This window comes from Dromiciops gliroides, chromosome 6 (assembly GCF_019393635.1).
Source record: "Dromiciops gliroides isolate mDroGli1 chromosome 6, mDroGli1.pri, whole genome shotgun sequence".
NCBI lineage: Eukaryota > Metazoa > Chordata > Mammalia > Microbiotheria > Microbiotheriidae > Dromiciops > Dromiciops gliroides.
In genome coordinates, this window is record NC_057866.1 from 113,584,679 (window position 1) to 113,609,451 (window position 24,773).

The 24,773-nt window shown below is 36.6% G+C and overlaps 1 protein-coding gene across 2 annotated transcripts in view; it reads right to left on the bottom strand.

The window, feature by feature from the left end:
* Nucleotides 1-982: 982 nt before the first annotated feature.
* The window catches only part of PDS5A (PDS5 cohesin associated factor A), a 151,654-nt gene continuing 127,863 nt past the window's right edge, over nucleotides 983-24,773 (bottom strand). The window contains exons 25-34 of one of the 2 annotated variants that reach the window (XM_043970190.1): nucleotides 24,493-24,697; nucleotides 23,613-23,727; nucleotides 19,727-19,859; nucleotides 19,132-19,251; nucleotides 17,142-17,204; nucleotides 16,606-16,751; nucleotides 15,404-15,509; nucleotides 14,464-14,819; nucleotides 4,490-4,640; nucleotides 983-3,674 (exon numbers count right to left, since the gene is read on the bottom strand). In XM_043970190.1, coding sequence (XP_043826125.1) covers nucleotides 3,633-3,674; nucleotides 4,490-4,640; nucleotides 14,464-14,819; nucleotides 15,404-15,509; nucleotides 16,606-16,751; nucleotides 17,142-17,204; nucleotides 19,132-19,251; nucleotides 19,727-19,859; nucleotides 23,613-23,727; nucleotides 24,493-24,697 — 1,437 coding nt within the window. In that variant the 3' untranslated portion in view covers nucleotides 983-3,632. The remainder of the gene's footprint in view (nucleotides 3,675-4,489; nucleotides 4,641-14,463; nucleotides 14,820-15,403; nucleotides 15,510-16,605; nucleotides 16,752-17,141; nucleotides 17,205-19,131; nucleotides 19,252-19,726; nucleotides 19,860-23,612; nucleotides 23,728-24,492; nucleotides 24,698-24,773) is intronic. The other variant, XM_043970191.1, reaches the window with a different exon arrangement.

The following is a 24,773-nucleotide window of genomic DNA, read 5'->3' on the forward strand; positions in this document are numbered from 1 at the left end:
AAGTGTCAAGTATCTGAGGCTGGATTTGAACTCAGGTCCTCCTGAATCCAGGGGCCACCTAGCTCCCCTTCACTGGCAATTTTTAAAAAGCAGCCCCAAAACTCAGCTGACAGAGATCACAGGACTACAATTTTTTATCTTTGATTCTTACCCAGAAACTTTAGAAATGGATTCCTGAGCAGTTGTTAGATGGAAAGTGAAACTGAATTTAGGTTTGTACCTTTGGTATTATTCCCAATCAAAACACCTTTTTACACAGGGAATGAAAAATCCATAATCGAAGCATTGGCTGGGCACTAAAGATGAACATAAACAGAAATTTACATTGGTCTTAATTGGCTATTACCTGTCCTTGCAGGTGGGTGAATGAATGCTGACCTGCTATCCAAGCATATCCATTAGGTTCATTCTTGTAGCTTGTGGTCAGAAATGACTGCAGGGGAAAAAAGCAATTGGAGGGGGGGGTGGTGGTTTTGAAAGAAGTATTTTCAATGCTGAAAATCAACATTGAGTAGCTATGACTGACAAATTTCTCATTCTCCTGGATTTCTTAATAACGGAGATCTGCCTTCTAAGTGATTATTCATATGAATTTCTTTCTATCAATAGGGAAACTACATGATTGCTGACATGTTACATATAATAGCAGTTCCCATCTGTACAAAATGGTAAAACATTTTCCTTAAAACAATGTATCAAAAAATTGAAGTATTTACTGAACTAGTAAAATGAAGGCTCCAAGTTTTGAATCAACCGATTCATTTTTGAGGTTCTGAGATTCTGCACCATAATTTACTGTTTTCCAAATCATTCTCAGGCCCCCCCCATAACTTACAGAGCTTACTAGAGGACCCAAGCATACTGTTTGTTGGTGGCATTTAATTACTGATCACTACTGTAACGATATAGACTGAAGCATTTTCTTACCTCTTACTATTTTTAAGAAATACAGGAACATTTAGGGGTCAACACTACTACAACATAATGCTGCATTTCTTGGTTTTATTCGAAACAATCCATGTTTTTAGTGTTTCATGGTAGATATTACACTCTGCATTTACACAAATTACAATGTTCTGCTTCATTCTTAAAAAGAAAATTCTAAAAATCCAGCCCATGTGCAGCACAAGAATATGTAAAACTACTATACACGCTTTGTATCAAAGAGTATAAAATTCTGGTTGTATTATTAGACAAATTACAAGAATCCTCAAACTAGACACAAAGGGTTAACATTAGCTCAACTGCAAATCTGGATTCCTTCATTTTGTTTAACTTTGAGATGTGAACAACAGTTTAAGAGGAATTAAATTTTTATTGTTTAAAAAGAACTCAAATTTTTGTTCCAATAGATATTTTCCCATTCAACCTCTCATCTTCCTATTTCTTTTTATTTCCCTTCGTACAAACCATTTGGATGCCATAATTAAAATCAGGTGCATGTCCTGCCAGTGCTTTTGATTCTATCTATACTAGTTCTCTGCTTGCTTGCTTTTCCCCTATATTCGCCATGGTTCCCTGGATCAGTTGCTTTTTGGTCTTTAATAGTGAGGGCTGAGTCCCAGAGGAAGAGTTCCTGGGCAAAAAGGTTCTTGTCCTCTCCTTAAAGGCTTGAGGGTGCTTAAATAAACTTGTCTAACATGAAGAGGATCTTTAAAACTCCCTGACTAGGAGGTGCCCATTTTTCATAGGTTGCCTAAAGTCACTGTCATATATTTCTGCGTAGTTTTTGTTTCTTCCTCTTGCCCCTCAGGTTCTAGTGACCAAGTCTGAACTTCATTTCTGATTTGTATTACAAGGCAATAAAAGAGAAGACAATAAAAAGTGGCAGGGCCAATTTTACATGCTCCCAGAATCATATTTTTCTACTATTAGTATACCTCCATCTTATAAACAATTGATTTACCTATATTTTCCATATACATTATTAATATACAGCCAACTCTGGATTATCCTGGGGGGGGGTGTAGATATTTTTGTACTACAAATATTACTTTCATTTTGGTTAACATGATTGAGTAAAGCAGGTGATAATTCTTTGTCGAAACAATTCATCATCACTCTTTTGCTTTAATTACTGCCTCTAACCAAGTATAGGCACACGGTGCAAATACACTGAAAAAGTTCAGTTGAGGCTTGTGCTAAGTGATTATTAGCATGGTGCCTGGCACAAAGTAGGTGCTTAATCAGTGTTTATTGACGGATTGCTTAGGAGATGAACCTCTAGTAAGAAACAGGGAGAGTTCTGTGCAGGGGAAGTTCTACAAGAAAGTTTCTTGGATCTTGACGATGCTTTTTTTGTTTGTTTGATGTTTTTCCAGGTCATCAGACACATACATAATTGAGCCAAATCAATGAAGTACTTCTTGAATTGACCATTCTTACCCCTCCATTACCACGAATAACAGAGAGTTGACTGTAATCATGCCATCCAATTCTGAATCCCTTTAGCCTCTGCACATAAGAAAACTCCATTTAAGGCGAGAAAACATATTGACAGATTAAAAAGCAAGGACTATCATATGACACCTAGAAGCATTTATTTTATGCAACCAACTTAAATATGATCATGTGTACACAAAGTGTACTAAAAGTTGTTCCCCGCTGAGCAATGCCAGGAAACAATATTGGTGCAAGTCTTCTAAAATTAAAAAAAAAAAAGTTCATACTGGGAAACAAAATGCAAAACAGACATTCTTTCATTTATCGCAATGCTTAAAATTGGGTGCAATTCTAAACATTTCCAACTTTCCTTATGAAGCTGCCAAAGTCCATCTATTTTAAAAAACTGACTTTTTTACATCAATAATAAAAATCTGGTGATGCACATTATAAAACCAAATCCTGAACTGCCTTTTTACTCCTTTAAAATTTCCAATATTCCAACATAATAACCACTGGAGTAAAATCCTTTTAAAGTGATATGTTTTATAAAACAACAATATGTACATTTATTGCAAATTATATTAAACTAAAGTGGGGGGGATTAAAAAATGAAATGGTTACTTGCAAATCAATAATTTTAATTATTTTCTCACTCTGATAAAAATCAGAAAGCAACATTTATAAAATTGCCACCACATGACTTTTCATAGCAGGGAAATGAAATCTGTACATCTTATTTTTGCAGAAAAGTAGGCAGGCGGAAAGAATTATACATAAAAGTCTTCAAGAAGAAAAGCCAAGAAGTACTTGTTCCGATCTCTTTTTCTCCTTAAAATTAATTCAGTAGGCTTCTATTTTGCTTGTGTAACATGGGCATTCCTGGCTCTAGAATTATGAATTTTCTGTGTCAGTGTAAGGACATCCTGTGACTTTCTTTAAAAAAATGCAGCATGGAAAAGAACGGTGTGATGCACTTTATACTCCAGATATGCAGGAACTGGAACCAAGTGTTAAGCAATTTGCTTAATTATTGACTTTTCATAAAAAAGTCTCAGGGAAAATAAGTACAGTTGCTTTTAGCCTCTCTCAAGAGTTTGTTTTACATTTCCATTCAAGGACTGGTGTCATATGAAAGGGATGTAATAGTTTTTCAGTTTTCAAGGCAGAAATTGGGTGTTTTGAAGTCATCTCAGTTCCTGTACAGGTACATTTTGAATTCTAGTTTTTGCAGAAGCTTGAGCCTGTCTTTATTTGGCCGTCATCTCCTCCCTTTCCGAGTTTCTTTTTACCTTATAGAGAGGAAAAAAGTTAACATTAGAATACACATACAAGGAAGGGGAGGTAAAGCAACTCCCTACAAGAAGACCAAAGTCTGGAACAGTAGTTGGCAATCATTAGGGTGTGACAGTAAGTGATGGAGAATTCTATATAGGATTCCACAGACAAATATACCTTCTTCTCGAGACTAAATATATAAATACATGGTCCACATATATGCTGTATTCTTTTTGAAAGAGTTAAGATGGTGTTGGACTTAAAATACAAATTCATTTCAGAGTACTACTGAATTCATAGGAGGTTCTTGTCATCTTTTCTCAATGAACATATCTAATAATACAACTAACTGCATGGGGATAGCTATAATATATATATATATATATAAATAATAGCTAGTTTTTTTAATGTTTAACAGGGAATCCTCACCTTGAAAGATTGCCAACTGCTGCCCTAGAATATAATTTTCATTTTGATCCTATTTCTTTGTTTTAAAGTCTTTTTTGAAACTGAAAAAAGAACCCAAAATAAACCAACAGCTGAATAAGTTTTGCTTTTTAGAAACATAGGAATGACAATACTTAATATTTCTGTATTCCAACCATGCTTTAGGGAAAAGTGCTTTTCATTCCAAATTTTTGTAATTTTCATTCATGTTAATACTATCATAGGAGATAAATGAATAGCATAATTTCATATTAAAACATGAAGAAAACCTATACTGAATATTTATGGGTAACTGTCATGGTTAAACATCATTATTCTTATACTGTAACAAAATAAATATTTGCATCATATATAATAGTCCTAGAGAAGCTGCCTGCTGCACCTTAATGAAGCCTCCCTTTGCTAGTTCTGTATCCTCAGCATCTTCCTGGCTGCTTTCACAGACTTTTAAATGATCCAGGTCCCTGGGAGAATTTCCTGGACTTGATTCTATGTCCCAAAATGAATCTCCATCACTTTCCAGTACTTGGTTTCTGAAAGATTTTACATTATGACATAAGCTCCTTGTTGAAAGAATCAGAATAACATTTGAGAAACAATTACTTAAAACATCTGGGAACACAAACTTAGAACTATGATACATGTTATTTTGGGAAAGAACACGACACAAATATCTCTGACTACGGAAGGCAATGTGAAAAAGAGTCCTAGTGCATGGGGAGCCAGAGGACTCACCTTCAACTCCTCATTCCATTATTGTTACTACTTATTTGACTTTAGGCAGGTCACTTTACCTGTCCAGGCCTTTCTTCATCTGCAAAATGGAAGGATGGGGGAGGAGCACTGAAATAAATAATGGCTAAAATTCTTTCCAGTTTGAGATCCTAGGTACTACTTTCAGTAAAATATAGTAATCCAAAATTTGGAAAATGTCTAGATTGTTTTACAGAAACAAAATTATGGAGGCTGAAAAGTCTTAATGCTTATGGTTAAAGTATATACTAGTGTAAAATATAATGGGTGTTTTCTATGTGTGTGTGTGTGTGTGTGTGTGTGTGTGTGTGTGAGAGGGGCAATCTTGTTGCTTACAGTATAAATGGAAATGTTATTTTGAATACACATGAGACATACACAAGTCATATGCTGTCACAAAAAGATCATGTATAACCTCTTTGGGTATTGTACCTTCAGGAAGTTAAATGGGGCAGTGAGCTGAAGGCAACTTTCACCTTTTCATATGCCCTGGGGGCCTTGGCTTATCGCTATAGCTCAGATGCAGAATGGAGGATTCCTCTTCCCTCTCTGTATATCCTTTCCATTTTCCCAGGTTCCATCAGGGATGTTATCCTCTCCTCCATGAAACAGATCCAATTCCCTTTTTCTTACCTCTCCATGCTACCGACACCCCCCACTCCCCCCAAAATGCCCCAATAACAAACAACCTATCAGGTAAAAATGATCCTCTTCAGATTTCTCCCAGCATTCTGTCTGAACCTCAGCCTACTCTGCTATATCATAACATACACCGCCCCCTACCCTCAAACTATAAGGTCTCTGAAGAACTGTCACCAGGACCCAGCACTATACTGTTGGACACAGGTCATTGATTAATGCTAAACCAAACAATTCAAAATGACATTTATATGCATATGTAGGTGATAAACATGGGATCAGATTTTAAGGATGAGAGCTGGTTTTTGTGTATACATTTCAGCATAAGGAAACATCAGTACTACCACTGACTAACTGTAAAGAAAGACATGTTAAAATTGCTGCCTAGAATGTTAGGTGATATTTTTAGGGGGGCTGGTTTACAACCCAATATTATTTAAGAAACCTGGCAATAATCTGATGATAAAATATCTAGTATTTGCTTTTAGATTTCTTGGTACACAAAATTCAGTTCTACAGAATAAAATTCAAAATTATTTAAAGAATTAATGTAAGAAAAGGTTAGAGGTGATCATAAAAAAGCAGTTTTTACAATATGAATTTAAAAGCTTTTGCAAAAACAAAATTAATACACAGAATAAGAGACACTTAAGAAATTAACAGAAAACATCTTCGATAAAGGTCAGCTGTCTAAGAAATGTAGGCAACTGAGAGACATTCTACAACAGAAGTGGTCAAAAGATAGAAACAGGCAGTTTTCAGAAGAAATGTAAACTCAACAATAGATTAGCAAAGATGACAAAAGACAAAAATGGTAAATGTTGCAGGGGGTTATGGGAAGAAAGGAGCACTAATACACTACTGGTAAAGTTGTAAAGTGATCCAATGGTTGTGAACAATTAAAAAAAGCCATTACACTTTATGGAGTCTTTGATCTCATGATACCAGTATCAGCCATATGGTCATCCCATGGAGTCCACAGTTGGGGAAACGTCTCATATATGGCAGCATTTTTTACCATAGGAAAGAAGTTGAAAAAAATGAGTGTCCATTTTTTGGGGAATAGCTAAACAAACAGTGGTATATTAATTTAAGGGGTATTACTATGTCACAAGAAATAATGAATATGACGAATTCAGAGAAATCTGGAAAAATAGTATGAAGTAATGGATAGTGAGGGCAGCAGAAATAGGAGGAATGTCTACATAGAAATAAATAGGAGGAATAAGTGTAAAATGTAAAAGAAAACAAAACTTCAGAAATCAATGATTCAATTAACTTCAAAGAATTGATGACCCACTATGACTCCAGACTCTTAGTAGAAACGAGGGGTAGGTTATAATCGAGGAATCAGATGTATTAGCGTATTTTCCTTAACTAAACATATTCTGGCAAGAGAAGGGCATTCACTGGGAAATGACAATGATGTAAAACAAAACAAAAAAAGTAACAATCCAAGACAATTCCAAAGGATTCATGATGATAAATGTTATCTACCTCCACAGAAAGAAATGATGGAGTATGAATGCAGATCAAAGCATGTTATTTTTCACTTTTTTCGTGGTACATTTGACATAATGGTATAATTATTCTCATATAATTTAATATCCAATAACAATATTTATAGACACCATACTAATATATAACATATTAATTAATAACACTGACATGCATTTGGGTGTTTGGTTGATTTTTTTTATTTTTTGGTATAAAGTCCTGAAAGGTTGTGGATGGTTGTGGTTCAATGGTACCTTTAATTAAAGAGTACCTTGAAGAAAAGAATAAGAATTTAAGCAATTAATTATTCAAATGTTAGTTTTTAATAAAGATAGGTTAGCTGAGATGAGAGAAAGAAGTCAGATTGAATAGTAGTAAAAGTGGGCTGAAGGAAAGAGGTATTTGAGTGGGTGCTATGGGAATCAGATGGTTGAATAGTAGTTAAAAGACATTTATTAAAAAAGTGGAAGGACCATGTAGGGGAATGGGGAAATGTAGGGAAAAGATTTTGGAAAGGTGAAGACTACAGAAATGTAGGTGGCTAGGCTTTTAAATTTCAGATCAACATATATAGCCATCGTATAATAAATGTGGACACCTCTGTCACAAACTGTTTGATGTGATGAAATAATGGGATTTCACAGATATTCAAAGACCCACCTGGATATTAATCAAGACTGATTGAATCAAGTGAGAGTGATTGACTGCTGATTAGCTTACTTCAAGTTAATTGGATTGTAATCACACCTGGCTATCCCTTAAGAAGGTATGGTTCTCAGAAGCTAGACTGTGAACTCAACTTGAGAACACCTTCAAAACCAATGGATTTGGATGATGCCAACCAATCAGCTTGAAGCAGCGTGTAAGGACCGCCTCTGTTCCAGACCTATAAAAAGCTTCCACAATCAGCTTGCTGGAGAGTTCCTGATTAAAGCAGGCTCTTGGAGGAGGGACTTGAGGAAGAACCCAACCAGGCTGGAACTCCATGCAAGATAGGACTTTTCTTAACTTTCTGAACTCCATGTTAATACCTGTATGCTTTAATAAATGTTTAATGCCCAGACTGGTGCTAAAGCTTCTAATTTAAGGCGATCACACAATATAGAATTTAAATATCACATTGACACAGACATAGCAAGGCACAGAACTGGACCTGCCACTAGTTCTAGGAGTCACACAGCTATTAAGTGTCAAGTGTCTGAGGGCAGATTTGAACTCAGGTCCCCCTGTTCTGCCTTTTCCAGGTCCCTGTTTACATGTTGTTTTCTCCCTTAAGAATAAGAATACTGTGAGGACATGGACTTTTCCCCCTTATATTTGTATCCTCAGCTCTTAGCAAAAAGCTTGACACATAGTGAGTGTTTAATCGATGCTTGCTTATTGACTGGACTTCTTTAAAAAATTCAGTCATACAATCTTAGAGCCAGAAGGGGCCTTAAGAGCCATTTCATCTAACCCACTACCTCCATATGTCTGGCGTTTGAATGAAGAAAGCTGGCTAAGGAAGGACACCAATTCCCTAAGAAAGGGAATGTAAATTGTCTTGCTGCATACATCCCTATCTTCTTGTCTGCCAGTCCCCAACACTAGTTTACATAATCTGCATCTCTTCTGTAAGAACAACCTTGTTATGTTTTCTAAAATCTAGGTCAACACATACATGTATATACATACATGTATATAATAAAATATGTGTATCTATGTATGGATTTACAGTCTAATGATATGGTTCAGTAATGAAATGAAATTTGTTCTTGATAAAAACCATGCTAGCTCACTGTGAACAATGCTTTTCTAGAGAGGGCATTATTTAATGGTGTTTAATGACTAAGTTTTTAAAAAAACAAAACCACAAATTGAAGCCAAGCTCATTTGCTTTCCCTTTCTTTTTTTGAAATTAAGACAACACTTGCCCCTGTAAAATTCTGCAATACTTCTCCATGGGATTTGTAAGACAGCAGGTAAATAAATTCCTAAAAGGTATGCTCCACTAATGGGCTGGGAACCTGTAATTCATACATCTTACTACAGAAATAGTAAAATCTTGTTTATTTCAAAAAATCTCCCTTTCTCTTCTGCTTGTGATGAGTTCTTCAGTTTCTTGCTTGAGACTTCATATTGCTCATATTGTCCTTCTGGCAGAAACATTTTTTCTGAGGAGAATCATGAGAAATAGGCAAGTCTTGGGAAGTTCTCCATGTCTTGGCACACACCCCACGAAGAAGAAAGGTTTCTTTACTGCTTCTTTTCAGCCTGACAAACAGACTTCACTGCAATTCAATGGGTAGTCACCACCTACCACTACAATGAATAAGGACCTCTCTACTGCTTCTTATCAGATGGTTTTTTAGCTTGAGAGCATCTTTATTCCTTAAAGAGTCTTTTTCAGAAGCTCCAGTTGAGGGGGTTGTCATGAATTGGTTAAATTTCTAAAAAATTAACTATCATTAAATAAAATGGATTTCCTTCATAATCTTATTTTATACATTTAAAAATTATTCTGACAAGGGTTCCACAGATTTCAACAGATTGCAAAGGGGTCTATGACACAGAAAAAACTCTCGAGAATCCTTGCTCTAGTTCCATTCTCTTTAATAACAGCCTGTTTTGTAACTCCTTCCTTTTCTTCTATGTTATATTCTAATACACTTTAACCTCCAAATCATGGATCAAAATTCCCACCTGGTTCTTCTGATTCCTTCCCCCCACCCCACATTTAAGGGAACATTTCATTTTTCTTAATAACATGGACAGTAGAAAGCCATTCATCCACCCCTTTCTATTCTAGGAAAGAGTCAGCTTGTATTTTAAGCACAGATAAGTTACTTGGCCATGGTAGAAATAAAAATGTCAACAATATAACCTTCAAAATTAATACATTTCCTGCTTCTATAATGAGAAATGTAAATGGGTGCTTCTGAGTTAAAATAAATGAATTATAGGAAATTTGTGTATTGGATATGGGGACCAACTATTTTAGTACTGCTTTGTTCAATGAGAAGTACAGGTAAGGAAACAGCACAAAAATATGCCATTTCAAATTTAATTTAAATAAAATTCAAATAAATTTCCCATATGAAGAGTAGTTCCTGGTAGGTTTAATGTCCTCAAAATCAGGCCAGAAAGTGAATTTTAGATCCCCTACACCACTACCTTTGAAAGGTCTTCATATTATTTTTTTGGGGGGCTGAAGCCATTGGGGTTAGTTAAGTGACTTGCCCAGAGTCACACAGCTAGTAAGTGTTAAGTGTCTGAGGGTGGATTTGAACTCAGGTTGTCCCGACTCCAGGGCCAGTACTCTATCCACTGTGCCACCTGGCTGCCCCAATCTTCATATTCTTTATTGTGGTCAGAAGTGTTTTTAATCTTATTCAGTTTTAAATATGTTTAAGACAATCAGTTAATAGATCAACATTTATTAAGTGCCTACCGTATGCCAGAGATATAAAAAAGAGCCAAAAGACGGCTCCTGCCCCTCAAGGAGCTCACAATCTAATGGGGGAGAAAATAAACAAATTTGTACAAACAAGCTACATACAGGAAAAACTGGGAATACTTAAGAAACGGCACTAGAATTAGTAGGGGTTTGGGAAGGTTTCCTGTAGGAGGTAGGATTTTATTTGGGACTTAAAGGAAGCTAGGACAGTCAGTAGTCAGTGGAGAAGGGAGAGTATTCTTGGAATGGGACTCAGCCAGAGAAACTGTCCAGAGCCAAGAGATACAGAAGCCAGAAGGCCAGTGTGTCTTGTACCGAATAACAGCTGGCAGGGAGTAAGGCCTAAGAAGACTGGAAAGGTAGAAGAGGGCTTTCAATGCCAAGTAGAGGTGTTATATTTGATTCTGGAAGTAACAGGACACCACTGGAGTTTACTGAGTAGAACAGTAACATGGTCAGATGCAGCACTTTAGAAAATCACTTTAGGGACAGAATGGAGGATGTATTGAAGTGGGAGACACTTGAGGTGGGTAGATTCACCAAGGCCATTACAATAAGGCATGAGGTGATGAGGGTCTGTGACAGGGTGACAGCAGTGTTAGAGATGTGGCAAAGGTGAAGTCGACGGGCCTTGGCAACAGCGTGGATATGAGAGAAAGTGACAACTCCATGATGACTGGCAGGAGAGTGTTGCCCTCTTTAGGAGATGTGAGAATGGAGGTCAAAAGAGACTGGGGCAGGAAAGGTAAATTTCAGAATCATCAAAGGAGCTGAAGCAGTATAGAGGGGGAGAGAGATCTGGATGAGGATCTAGTAAAGGAGAGAGAGAAGGATCAGTCCGATGGACAAGAAAACGAGACCAGAGTGATGTCATGAGAACCTATTGATAAAAAATTATCATGGGGGTGGCTAGGTGGCGCAGTGGATAAAGCACCGGCCCTGGATTCAGGAGGACCTGAGTTCAAATCTGGCCTTAGACACTTGACACTTACTAGCTGTGTGACCCTGGGCAAGTCACTTAACCCCCATTGCCCCGCAAAAACAAAAACAAAAACAAAACAAAACAAAAAAACCAGAAATTATCATGAAGAAGAAAATGATTAACAGTGTCCAAGACTGCAGAGAAATTGAGGAGAAATGAAGGCGAAGGAGAATTGAGGCAATGAAGAAATCATTTATAAATTTGGAGGGAGCAGTTTCAGTGGAATGATGAAGTCAGAAGCCAGACTGTAAGGGGTGAAGAAGAGAGTGAGAGAAGAGAAAGTTGAGGCACCTAATGTAGATAGGCTTTTCAAGAAGTGCAGCCAAAAGGGCCAAGGAGATAAAGGATAGCAGAGATGGAGAATGGATGGATCAAGTGAGGGTTTTTCAGGACAGGGGAGACCATGGACATGTTTATAGGTAGGGAATGAGCCTGAGTAAGGATGATTGAGGGGGCAATCTGTTATCAAGGAGGCCTTTCTTTTGGGAATGAGAAAGCTCACTGTTGTAGTGTGAAGATTAAGTAATCTGCAAAAGTAAGAAATAACAGGTACTAACTAGGAAACCGAGAACAGGCACAATTGAAAAATTATATCCTTTTTACCTCCAAACAATCTATCCCTTCCTCTATGATACAGCAATCAGTAGTTGCCACCCCCCAACCCCCAAATAGACTCCTTGGGCATCCTGGGCAAAACCCCTTTCCTCCCATCTTCTTATTATTCCTTGTTCTCTCCTACACTTGCTTATCTCATCCACCTGTTTCCCAACCTGAATCCATATCTCACTCTGCCCTATAGTTTCTTTGTGATCTCTGGAATCCCGTTTTTTTGGTTATCACACTTCCTTTCATCATTTTACACAAGCCACCCTCCTCAGTCCCCCTTTAAGATTAGTTTCATCTATCAACATCACACTACGGGGATCCTAGGGGCAATTATCTACTAAAGCTATTGCCTAGCTCAGGTGTTTCCCTTTCCACCCCAATCCCTGCCGTAATTCTACTTACAGAATTCAATGTACATGTTAATGTCCCTTCCATGCAGCAGCCTCCCAAGTTTATCAACTCCTAGGGCCTGTACTTTGATTCCACCTTAGTCATACACAGAAATGGTCATAGCGCTGTTGATGGTAACAGCAACTTAAAACATGACCTGACGTATGGAATAGCATTCTATAAATGAGGGCTATTCTCAGCTCTTGCAACTCCATTATTCAGAATTTGAAAATTCATCTCAACACAACTACTTTCTTTTCTATTTCTGTGACATACTCTTCCTAAATCTGTTCTTTATACTCAAAATCTTTTCTTCTCAAGCTGCCTACAAATCTGCCCAGGAATCCCTTAACTATAATTGTTTCTGTTCTCATTCTCATAGCCACACAACTCTAGTAGCATCTCTACTCAACTTCAGTTCTCTCTTCTGACCTCACTACCTCACTGAGACTGTTTTCATAGGATGCTGATGACTTTGCTTGCACAAAGAGAGCCTCTTCTCAATCTTTATCCTTTGTCACCTCTATGCAACATTTAACATTGGCTACCTTTCCCCCTTCATAATCTCTTTGCCAATGACTGACTTAGTGGTGTGTGTACAGTGGCTCTCCTTTTCCACACACATTAGACGGCATATAAGGCAAGTTCTAGGTTTTGTTTTGTCTTTGTATCTTCAGAGTTTTGCAGAGTTGTTGTTGGTCCTTCATTTTTGAAGAGGACCAATGACACCACAAAGGTGATATTTTGACTTATGAGTGAATTTAAATGAGGCAAAATTTTAAGAAGTCATTGACCTCACTCTCTTCTGGTCATCAAAGTCCAGGGACAAGACAAAAATCAAGACCCCTGATGATGGCCTGGGAGGCAGGGGATGACGGGGGCTGGGGTTTTTGATGACTGACCAAGCTCTAGGCACTCCTCAGCACATGCTTCAGCCACTTGTGTGGCTGTTGGAACACACTGTTCTAACATGTCCTCTTTGCTGGGGGAAGTCTTCATGTATGTGGGGTAGACACCCCCTAACTCACCAACGGCCTTGGGGCCTGCCGCTCACCCTCAACCTGGTTTGGCTCTTCTGCCCAGGCAGGTTTTACTGGCTTGCGGCCACTGTGCATCCTACGCTTCTTGGAGCCACAGGGGAGAGTGTGAGTTTAAGAAATACTCAATTATTTGAACTACAATAAATTCTGTATAAATAATCTAATTGGATGGTGTTAAAATGATTAAAATGGGATTCTACTTCACATTCTCAAGTAGACTCACTGTAAAATCTCTCAATCCCAGTTTCCATAATTTTCAGTGAGAAAGCAAAAAAAAAAAAAATAGCATGTGGGAATAGTTTTATAATGGACTTTAGGTAAATACTTTGCATATGTTTTGTATTGAACTTAGTGGTTAAATAAGGTGTGTATCCTTTGACTTAATCCTGTGTTAGGCATTTATATTTGATTAAATATTTGAACCTAAAAATTAAGCCCCAATAAAGATGCAAATTAGAAAACTCCTGAGTGAATACAAAATTGGGTTTTATCATTAATACGTTTAAGAATATTCTTGACACAATGCTAACTCTCAGTATTGCTATGAACAATATATATTTTTCTAGGAGCATTGTCAAATGAGTCATGTTCTCTGAGAAGCAAGATTTTAAAAAGTTCTAGACAGGAGTGAACATAACTGCCATCAATGCCCCTTGCTGACAAAAAAGTCATAATGCCCCAAAACCAGAATACTTCAGCAGTATTGGTGCTAATTTTGTCTTTGTATCTCTAGTGCCTACCAAGTGCACACAAGAAGTAACTAAACAGTTGGTTGGTTGGTTGACTGCCATCTGAGAATCAAGACCTTCAAATCTCAATCAACGGGATGAAAACAAAATAATACAGAAAGAAAAAGCATAGTTTTTTCTTTTTCTGCTTCTTCTATCAGAGTACCACACCAAAGGCATTATTGACAGGCTGATTCATATGTGCTAACAACTTAAGAATACTAAAAAAAATGTTTAAAATTACTTGTTGAGAATTCAAGGTCTGGAGAGGTGACTTTATTTTACCTTTGTAAATCAATTTGCCTCTCTGCCGGTGCTGCTTTTTTGGCTACATCTTGTAGTTTGGGGGCTTTGGTGTTGCTGGCCTCCAGCCCCCCTGGGCTCTCCTGACCGACTGCGGCCCTCTTTCTTCCCCTCCCAGCTGATTTATTTGTTTCATCATTTTTGGTTGCACTGCCCTGAGATTCAGTCTTGGGCCGACGTCCTCGCCTGGCTTTGGGAGGGGCGGGTGGTCCTGTCTCATCTACCTTCTTCTCTTCAGGTTTCTGTTGGATATTCTCTGCTCCAGATGCGGTTGCTGTTCTCTTCTTTCCTCGGTCAGTGCTAATGTTGCCCTGAGTAGCCTGATCAGAGTTAATCTCCTACAAGAGTCCAAATAAAATCCTATGAACATATACATTCCTCACATAGTAACCATCTATATTTAAAAGCTATTGAACAGAATTTTTTTTTAAGCAGGTGAAGAAATGGGGTGGGGTCAGTGGGTAGGAAGAAGAATTAGAAACTCATACTTTTCCCAAAAATAAATAAATAAATGAATGAATAAAATGACTCTACCTGCAGTGAGAATCCTAAATGAAGTGGAATTGTATTCAAAGTAAAACAGGAAAACAAATTTTAAAAGTAGGTAAAAAAAAATTTGTGGGAGGGAAAAAAATTTGGAACCCTAATAAATCTTATGAAAATGAATGTTGAATGTGATTTTGAACAAAAAACAAAACAAAAGTTCTTGTTTGGGTAGAAAACTTTCAAAAAGGAGGTACCAGTTGGCAGCTCTTATTTCCTGTGGGGAGCTGGGAAAGAATAGTAACTGGGGAACTAGCCCAACCCTAATGAAGTGGGAAATATTTACTAACAACTTTCCCACAGTGATAAGGAATGACCCCCATGCCTAGGTTGACACTAAGATTCTCCAGAAGAGACTCACGAATGGACACACGGTTACCTTGTTCTTTACAGGCTCAGTCTTCACTGGGGTGACGGAGATGATTCTTACAGGGTTCTCTTCGTTTTCACTAACTCCAGTTTCTGAAGCTTCTGAAATTGGCTCCCTGTTAAAGAAAATTAACTAAGAAAACTTTACCACATATAAGCAGAGCAAAGTGAGCAGACCAGATACTAAAAAATATCATCAACATATACTTCAACACATTATATTAGCAAACAAAAATTCAGACCAAGAATTTTGGAATTTGAAGGACTTCAGAAATCACACATTGATGCCAGAGTTGAAATTATAATCTCAGTATCCTGATTTTTAGTCCAATATACTTAGACTAAGCAAAAGATTCATACTTTGTTTCAACTTAGAAGACATAAACATTAATATTCTCTAATCATCAATCAATTAGTAAACATTTACTAACTGCTTACTATGTACCAGGCATTATGCTAAGGGCTCAATAATAATGACTGGATAAAAATTGTAAGACAAAAAGTTAGTATTAATGAAAAGGCATAGGAAAAATAAGTCCAAGCTTTGTATTTTACAAAAACAACTATTTGTTTTATCACCCCAAACAGGGAGTTATCCTAGCTGATAGAGAAGTGCTCATCTTTATTAACAGAATCATTAAAATATACATATCTTAGTCTGTTACTAATGTTTTAAGCATTTTCAATGGAAACTCAAACAGAATTTTTAAAATGGGTAGTACTATCAACATTTACTTAAGTATGGAATATTTTTATGTACACAATAAGCAATGTATCGTTTAATCCTAGCTTTTAAAATCCATGTTTTTCTCTTACACTTAAGATGTTTCAATGGAAAGAAAAGTTATCTTATACAATGCACAATAATAGCATTTTTAGTAATCCATGTACTGAATAAAAAGCTCTTTTGATCTTATATATACTATGAACATTATAATTATAGTTGTGAAGTTCAATTACCTGAAAGATACATCTGAAATCAAGTTTCTACTCATTTTCTTTGTTAGAGACAATGCCTTCATTACATATAAATGTTTCACACTGTATACACTGTATAAAAGTAGCATCTATTCTGTTTCTGCCCCTTTATTACTATTTCACACAAGCACGTCTCCTGAAGGCAAAAGAACATGATTTGATATAGTGCTTTCAGAAGAAATAAAGAGATGAAAAAAGTCAACAGAAGAAACAAAATAATTAGGAGGAAATTGCCTTGATCGATTTCCTGTCGAAGGGTTCAGCTCTGAGTTTACATTAATATTGCTTCCAGGTTCTGTTCCTGTGCTTCTGACATACGGTTTCCTTCCTGTTGCTGATAAAGGCTTGTTTACAGCACCTAGTACTCCAGCAGGTTTGGGCTAAAATGTACACACAAATATACATTATTTTACTAAAAATGATGGATATGTGTTCAGATAATATGTTTAAAAGCCAAATGATTATTTAGACTTTTAAATATATGGAATAAAAACAATTCTGAAAAAATATAATTTTCTGTTACATTTAAGTAAAATGGATAACCATGAAAAAAAAAAGACTATTGCTATGATAAACAAGTTTAAGCTGCGGAAACATTATTGTCAAACATGAAAATGTAATTTACTCTAATATTCCAATTTTCATTCTTCCATTATCATAAAGCGAGGCTCAGTATGAGAACTTTACATTCTACATTAACATTTGCAGGGACAGTAGATATGTTTGGTACTTGAGAAAACAAAGGGTTAAAATGATCTCATTGGGAATACCTTTCCTGTTAAAAGGAGAACTCTTGTCTCTTCAGAAATATAACTCCTGTCGTTACAGAAATCCTATTTTAAGAAGAAAGAGTAATACAAGTTAGTGTCTATTTTATTTAATTTACTTTGTTGTTAGCCCTTGATTAAAACTTTATTTTGCAAGTTAATTGTATTTCTTGCTAACAGACCTAACATACATGATATAAATGCACTATGTAATCAACAAGCACTCACTGCACGTCTCAAGTCATCGTAGAGATCTGTGGATGCATCATATATATAATGCATCTGTGGATGCATCCTATATACACATAATCATTAGAATTTCCTAAATGCATTTACAATTATAATCAAGTGATTTAGAACATTTTTTCTTCTGACTATAGAGAGCTTTTATGTCTTTATCTGATAATGGCCTCTTCATATCCTTTGACCATTTAGCAACTGTAAAATGAACTTGCATTTTTATAAATTTGATTCAGTTTTCTATATATTTGAGAAATGAGGCCTTTATCAGGATATTTGTTGCAAACATTTTTTCCCAGTTTTCTGCTTTCCTTAAAATTTTGTCTACCAAATGTTGTCACTATGTTTTTCTTCATGTTTTCTCAGTGCTTCAAATATTGTTTGTTTTCTACAGTCTTCTCATGGAACCATGGTAATTCTTTGTAGCCGATCTTTACTTTTTTTTTCCACACAAAGAACTATAAACTCTTTTTTGTTTTGTGCTTATTATATAAACATGCCATTGGTAGCATCAAGCTTGCTCTTAAGAAAACTATTTTGTCTAAGAAACCAATCTATTTTAAGAGACACACTTGCTTCATTCTGCTATAAAATGTTGTTAATTTAATATTATCAAGTATGGAACTGCAGTGTAATACTTTATAATTACTTAATTACATTGTTGTTGTTAAATACTGACATTTTTCAACAAAGAAAACAAATGAATTCAATGTGCCAAGAAAACTGGAGATTTCTCAATGCCATCTAAACACTATTAAAAAGTAATTAAATTTGGGGGCAGCTAGGTGATGCAGTGAATAAAACACCAGCCCTGGAATCAGGAGGACCTGAGTTCAAATCGGGCCTCAGACATTTGACACTTACTAGCTATGTGACCCTGGGCAAGTCACTTAATCCTCAAAAGTAATCAAATTTGGCTTTCTTGTAACACTTTCTCACTTTAATATCTTGGAGAAAGGTAGAGAAATGTGTCGATGTTGTCAATGAAGCAAAAAGATTTATTGGGATCAAAAGACTAAGTTAAAATGTCAGAGACATTGCACCAATCCTTACGAGGAAGTCACTTAATCCAGCAACTTTGACTAACTGGAGACAAGAATGAGGAAAAGATGGGAGGGAGAAAGAGACCCTTACATTTAAAAAAAAGGTAACTTAAGGTTACTTAACTAAAGTGTTTTGTTTAATTTTTTTTTGGTGGGGCAATGAGGGTTAAGTGTCTTGCCCAGGGTCACACAGCTAGTAAGAGTCAAGTGTCTGAGGCTGGATTTGAACTCGGGTTCTCCTGAATCCAGGACCAGTACACCAGTACTTTATCCACTGTGCCACCTAGCTGCCCCCCTGCCCCATGAATTAATTTTTGTTTTTGTTTTTTTGCAGGGCAATGAGGGTTAAGTGACTTGCCCAGGGTCACAGAGCTAGTAAGTGTCAAGTGTCTGAAGCCGGATTTGAACTCAGGCACTCCTGAATTCCAGGGCCAGTGCTTTACCAGCCATGAATTAATTTTTCTTTCTTTCTTTCTTTGTTTTAGTGAGGCAGTTGGGGTTAAGTGACTTGCCCAGGGTCACAGAGCTAGTAAGTGTTAAGTGTCTGAGGCCGGATTTGAAGTACTCCTGAATCCAGGGCCAGTGCTTTACCACCCACGAATTAATTTTTAAGAGGATATTCCTCTGAAAGCTCATGGTCTGACTTTTCATCCCTAGAGCAAGAGAACTAAATGAAATCTAAGTCATTTCAGTAGGTAGGAAAAACTTACCTTTTCAGGTTGAGTGAAAAATTTGGTTGGGAGGACTGGGTCCTTTGGTGAGTCTGCATTGCATAAAGCACTTTTACTATTTATAACACAAAGAGCAACATCACATACTGTGTAAAGTTTCTGGGGGGAAAAATATAAAAAGATTTTCGTGAGAGTACAAAATATACTAGTACAACCCCCATAAAAACAATTCATGTTAAAGTAAACTTTATGTAGTTACTCATTGAACATCCACTGCTGCTTCAGCATATTTTCTTTCTGAAACAGTCTTCTAATATGTTTAACTGTTTTCTTATAAATAACATTTTTGTAGCTTATAATTGCTGTCTGTAAGCTAATGAAGACACAGAAGTTATACCCAAATGATCTATGGTCTTCAACCTGTTGCTCCCCTGAATTAAAGACAATACTTTGTTCTTCTTCCCCACATCATTAAAGTAACCAGTAAAGCTAGAATGTTTATAGTGAAAGGCAAGAAAACCTGCCATTCTAGCTCTCCTTCACATTTTCCAAGTCAATGTTGTTGATTTAAATAGAAACAGAAAACCAGAACGGTCCCTCTCTGTAAAATAATCAAGCAACCAACAGATCATACTTCATTAGTCTTCGGCTCATCAGGCGACTGGGCATCTCTGGTTAACTTGATGTTTTCCGCCATCTTCTTCATAAAGGCGTGGCTGTTATTTTCATTCTTTGTCATTAAAACTTCAAGCATGAACCACAGGCACCTTGAATAATTTTGTATATATATACACATACACACACATGTAAGATGTAGGTTGACATGGGTAGATACACATATTAGAGGCACTGAGGCTAAGTTTATCCTTAATGGAAACATATTATAACATATATTCTATAGAGTAAGATCTAACTTTCCACTTAATCTTCTTTTTAAAAATCAGAGAGAGATTATTTTAGAAAATATACCTAGGTTTTGAATATAAGAAAATACATAAAAATTATACTAGTCAAAAAAGCATTGAAGGAAAAATAATTTTCTGAATATGACATGCTCAAAAACTTTCCTCCATACTCACTCATTCATCCAAACTTTTCTATCAAAGGCATCACCGTTCTTTTAGTCCCCTAGGCTTGCAACACTGGCATTATCTTGAACTCCTCTCTCTGTCTGTATATTGAATCACTTGCAAAATCTTGCCACTTCTACCTTCATAATTTCTCTCCAACCCAATCTCTTCTGTGAACTCACACAGCTACTACCACTTAGTCCCAGCAGCCCCATAATCCTTCTTCTTTGTCTCTCCCTTCTCCAGTTGATCTTCCATGCTCTTGCCAAAATTGTTCAAGTGAATATCTGCCCATGTCTGTTGCCAATGAACTCTTCCCTCTAGAAGTAGATATATACTCTCCCACACTCTGTGATCTAGCTAAAATGACTTTTTCTCTGTTCCTCACACTCCATCTTCATCTTTGTCCCTCTGCACAGACTGTTCTCCATTCTATTAATACTTCCCTCCTCATGTGTATCTTGTAGAATCTCTCTGCAAGATGCAGCTCACCTACCTACAACTTAGCTTGAGCCTTCCTTCTAAAATCACCTTTGTATTTAACTACTCTATATTAACTTGTATTGTGCAGGTATTTATAGATGCACTTGCTCTCTCCATTAGAACGTAAAAATTTCGTTAGACGCCCTAGTAATGTTATAAATTCAAAAGATATTGCCTCTTTCTGCACTAGTTTGCAGCTGTGTGGCAGACTAGGCTGCTCACACTGTCTCCATGGAAAGGGATTTAACAAATACAGTCCTAATGGTGAGATGGATAATGACATGGCTTTACCATGTGTCCTGCCCTTCACCTTCCAGATTCTTGGGCGATTGAATGCTTTGGGATTTTTCTATCTGCCCTGCAGTTTAACTCATATCTACCATTTCCTCCAGTTAGCACAAGAGCTACATAAGTGCAGACACCATCTCACTTCTCTTCTTTTATTCCCAGATTGAAGGAACAGACTGTGACCTTCTCCATTAAGTTGTGAGCTCTTCGAGGGCTTTTTACCTCTTTAGATCTCTAGCACTTAGTACAGTGGTACTTAATAAATGGTTACTGACTGACTGATTACAAGAGTCACTGTGGGCCTGCCCTCTTGAAAGTGATTCTGAGTACAGTGTAATTGCAGTAGGATTACTTTCTTTTTATATTAAATTGCTTAAAAATCTGAGGCTATATAAAAACTATGGGAATATGCCCATCAATTATTGGGGAGAAATGTGATCTCATTAGAAGGCTGTGCATTTAACATAAATGCAGCTTTTAAGTTAATGTAATTACCTTAACTTAAAATAGCAAGGATCTAGAATATGTCAAAGAACATGTTATACAATTACTCTTCATTTAAAAATATATATCTAAAGATTTCAGCAGAGTAAAAAGTTCACTTTTTTTTTTAATTTAATTTTTTTTTAGTGAGGCAATTGGGGTTAAGTGACTTGCCCAGGGTCACACAGCTAGTAAGTGTTAAGTGTCTGAGGCCGGATTTGAACTCAGGTCCTCCTGACTCCAGGGCCGGTGCTCTATCCACTGCGCCACCTAGCTGCCCCTTCACTTATTTTTATTATTCAAAGGACAGGACAAAACTGAAACCTTTCCTTCTAATACATTATCTTTTCATTGTTTGAACAATATGATCATTCAAGTGGCAAGAAAATCTGAAAAGGGTATTTATTGACCAAGTATTCTGGGAGTTAAAAAGAACCTAGAAAAGATAAATTCACAGGCTTGTCATATAAATGAGGTAAGGCAAAAACTGGAGGGCAAACAACTCCTATTGGATAAAATCAAACTCTAGCTTCAGCTACTTCATGAAAAGGAAACGAGATAATTTAGGTCAGAGAAGAACTTCACAAAAGAAGCCAAACTAAGCAGTCAATCAGTCAAGATATAGTAAGCAAGCTCAACTGGTGTATTACTAACCCTCCTTGGCCTCAAAGTACTAATAGTTCAATACAGGAGTAAGAAAAACAGAACTCTGGTGGCTGAAGGAACTTGAAGCTGCAAGTTCCCTCTCTACAACTAACACTGTATACTACAGAAAGTCACATGATCTCTGCTTAAGGCAGGCTTTCCTCTGTTCACCTGCTAGGAAATTCTTTTAATGAATCAAATCTCGTTCCCCAAAGTTGTAAGGTATTAAATCTGTCATAAGAAGCCAAGTCGGGTATCCAACACAGAATACGTTTACCCTTTCTTGTAGGAGACATCAAGCATTTGAAGGTGTTTCCAATGTCTTTTCCATGCCAATATGCTAATGTATAACTTGCTGAAACTATATAGGAAGTATAGACATGCACAAAGATGCCTAAGGACAATAAGGTATGGTATCTGAGAAGAAGAAAGAGGTTCAAGGTTTCAGGGACACCGTAGGATGGACAAGAGAAATAGACAAGAGTCTAAGCAGAGAGTGTATATCTCTGTGTTAGAGATATTCAAGAAGTGATTCTTGCCCTGGGAAGGAGGCTCAGTTTTCAGTTTGGATGGAATGTCGATTTTGTGAATGGCAATCAAATGAAGCAAGGCTGGAAATCAGATTATAAAGGCTTAAGTGAAAGGATGAGGAGTTTCTATTTTATCCTGTTCTATTCAACTGAAAAAGTATAAGCAGGAAACTGACATGCATGGACAGATCTATGCTTAGATAACTTCCATGAGACTGCTGAAATAATTTTGGTAACTAAAACCAGCTAGGGATTCATGAAAGAATTAAATATTCAATAATTTTAGAAAAGTGTATTGATATTATTTTCTTGAAGCAACTGAAATATGCTAGATGAGAAGTAGATACTTCAAAGAGAGGCAGAAAATTTGAACTAAAGAAAAGTATTCAAAACAAAAATGGAAGTGAGGGGGGAAAAAGGGAAAAAAAAATGCTGCTTAAAAAATCATATATGGTCTTAACTGGTAGGCTTAATAGACTAGAGGCAGAAAAAACTCCTAAGGGAAATAAATAATTTATGATAAATAGCTAGCATTTACACACCATTTTATGGTTTTCAAACTGCTTTACATATGTTCTCTGTTTTTTGGGGGGGACAATGAGGGTTAAGTGACTTGCCCAGGGTCACAAAGCTAGTAAGTGTCAAGTGTCTGAAGTCATATTTGAACTCAGGTTCTCCTGAATCCAGGCCTGGTGCTCTATGCACTTCACCACCTAGCTGCCCCCTACATATGTTCTTTGATTTGATCTTCATAACAACTGAATTTATGTAAAATTAGCAAATTATTTTAATTTTAAAACAAAAAGGAAGCTAGTTGGCAGGAAATGACAATTGCTTTCAATTAGTGACTGTTTTGAATAAGCTGATACAAACTTTAAAAGGTTTTAGTATCTTGGGGAAATAAAAAAGTATAAAAAGACTTTTTTACATAAATGGCAACCTTCAGAATACTTGTCCCATCTTCTTGAGGACAGATTTCTTTTAAAAAAACCTTAGAATTCTTGAAGAGAATAACACTTACTCTTTGATATCACGAAGTTGATCAACATCTTGAGGTTTTGTAAAATCTGGGTCATGTGCCAACAGGTGAATCATATATGGAACTACATATTCAGGCAGCAGGGATAAGAGCTTTTCTAAAATGAAAATAATAAAATTATGAAAACTGTTTTTATATACCTCTTCTTTCTTTATAGTCCTAAGCACTTCATCTTCATTTTCAAATGACATATGATATTATGTCAAGGGGAATAATGGCAAGATATTATTTCCATTTTGTAGTGAAGGAAATGAATGTTAGAACACCTAAAGAGATTTTTTCCAAAGTCACGAAATCAGGATAGTGGAAAAATTATTGGGGGGGGGGGGGAGGGGAGAGAAGGTTCCAGATTTCTTATACTATACTTCAAGCTCTACTATTATATGAAAGGAAAATGAACAGCTAAAAAAAATATGTATGTACACATAGGGTTTTTTTTAAGTGAGGCAATTGGGGTTAAGTGACTTGCCCAGGGTCACACAGCTAGTAAGTGTTAAGTGTCTGAGGCTGGATTTGAACTCAGGTCCTCCTGAATCCCAGAGCTGGTGCTCTATCCACTGCGCCACCCAGCTGCCCCCACATAGTGTTGTTACAATTAAGATTAGTATTCAGAATTTTGGTTATTTTTAGGGAATATAACACATACTTTTCAAACTACACTATCTAAAATCATGGCACATTTTCAGAAAACACCAAAGCCTATTGTAAGATAAATTTCTCTCTTCAAATGCTGTCGGATTGGTAAGATATATTGATATGACTTAATCCTAAAAGGCCAAAAAAACAAAGTATGTGCCTTGACATTTTAAAAATAATGAAAATAGAGACTTCAAAAATGATAACCTTTGGTGCCATTACTAACCAGTAGCCATGGGATTCTGTTTAATATACTCCCTTCGTATGCTGATGTTCTTCAGCAAACACTGTCGGGCATGGGCTCTTCTCTCTTTCACTGGATCTTTGGCACACAAGGCAAAGATTGCCATGTACTCCAATGGGAGCAGTAACTTCACAAGAGCCTTGTGCAGCTTTTGAGCAAATATCTGCCTCACTTGGTAGCACTCATCCTAGAGCAGCAGAAAACCAAAACAAAAAATCAAGCAAACATAAAAAAAAATCCCACTAGGAGGCAATACTAATGCT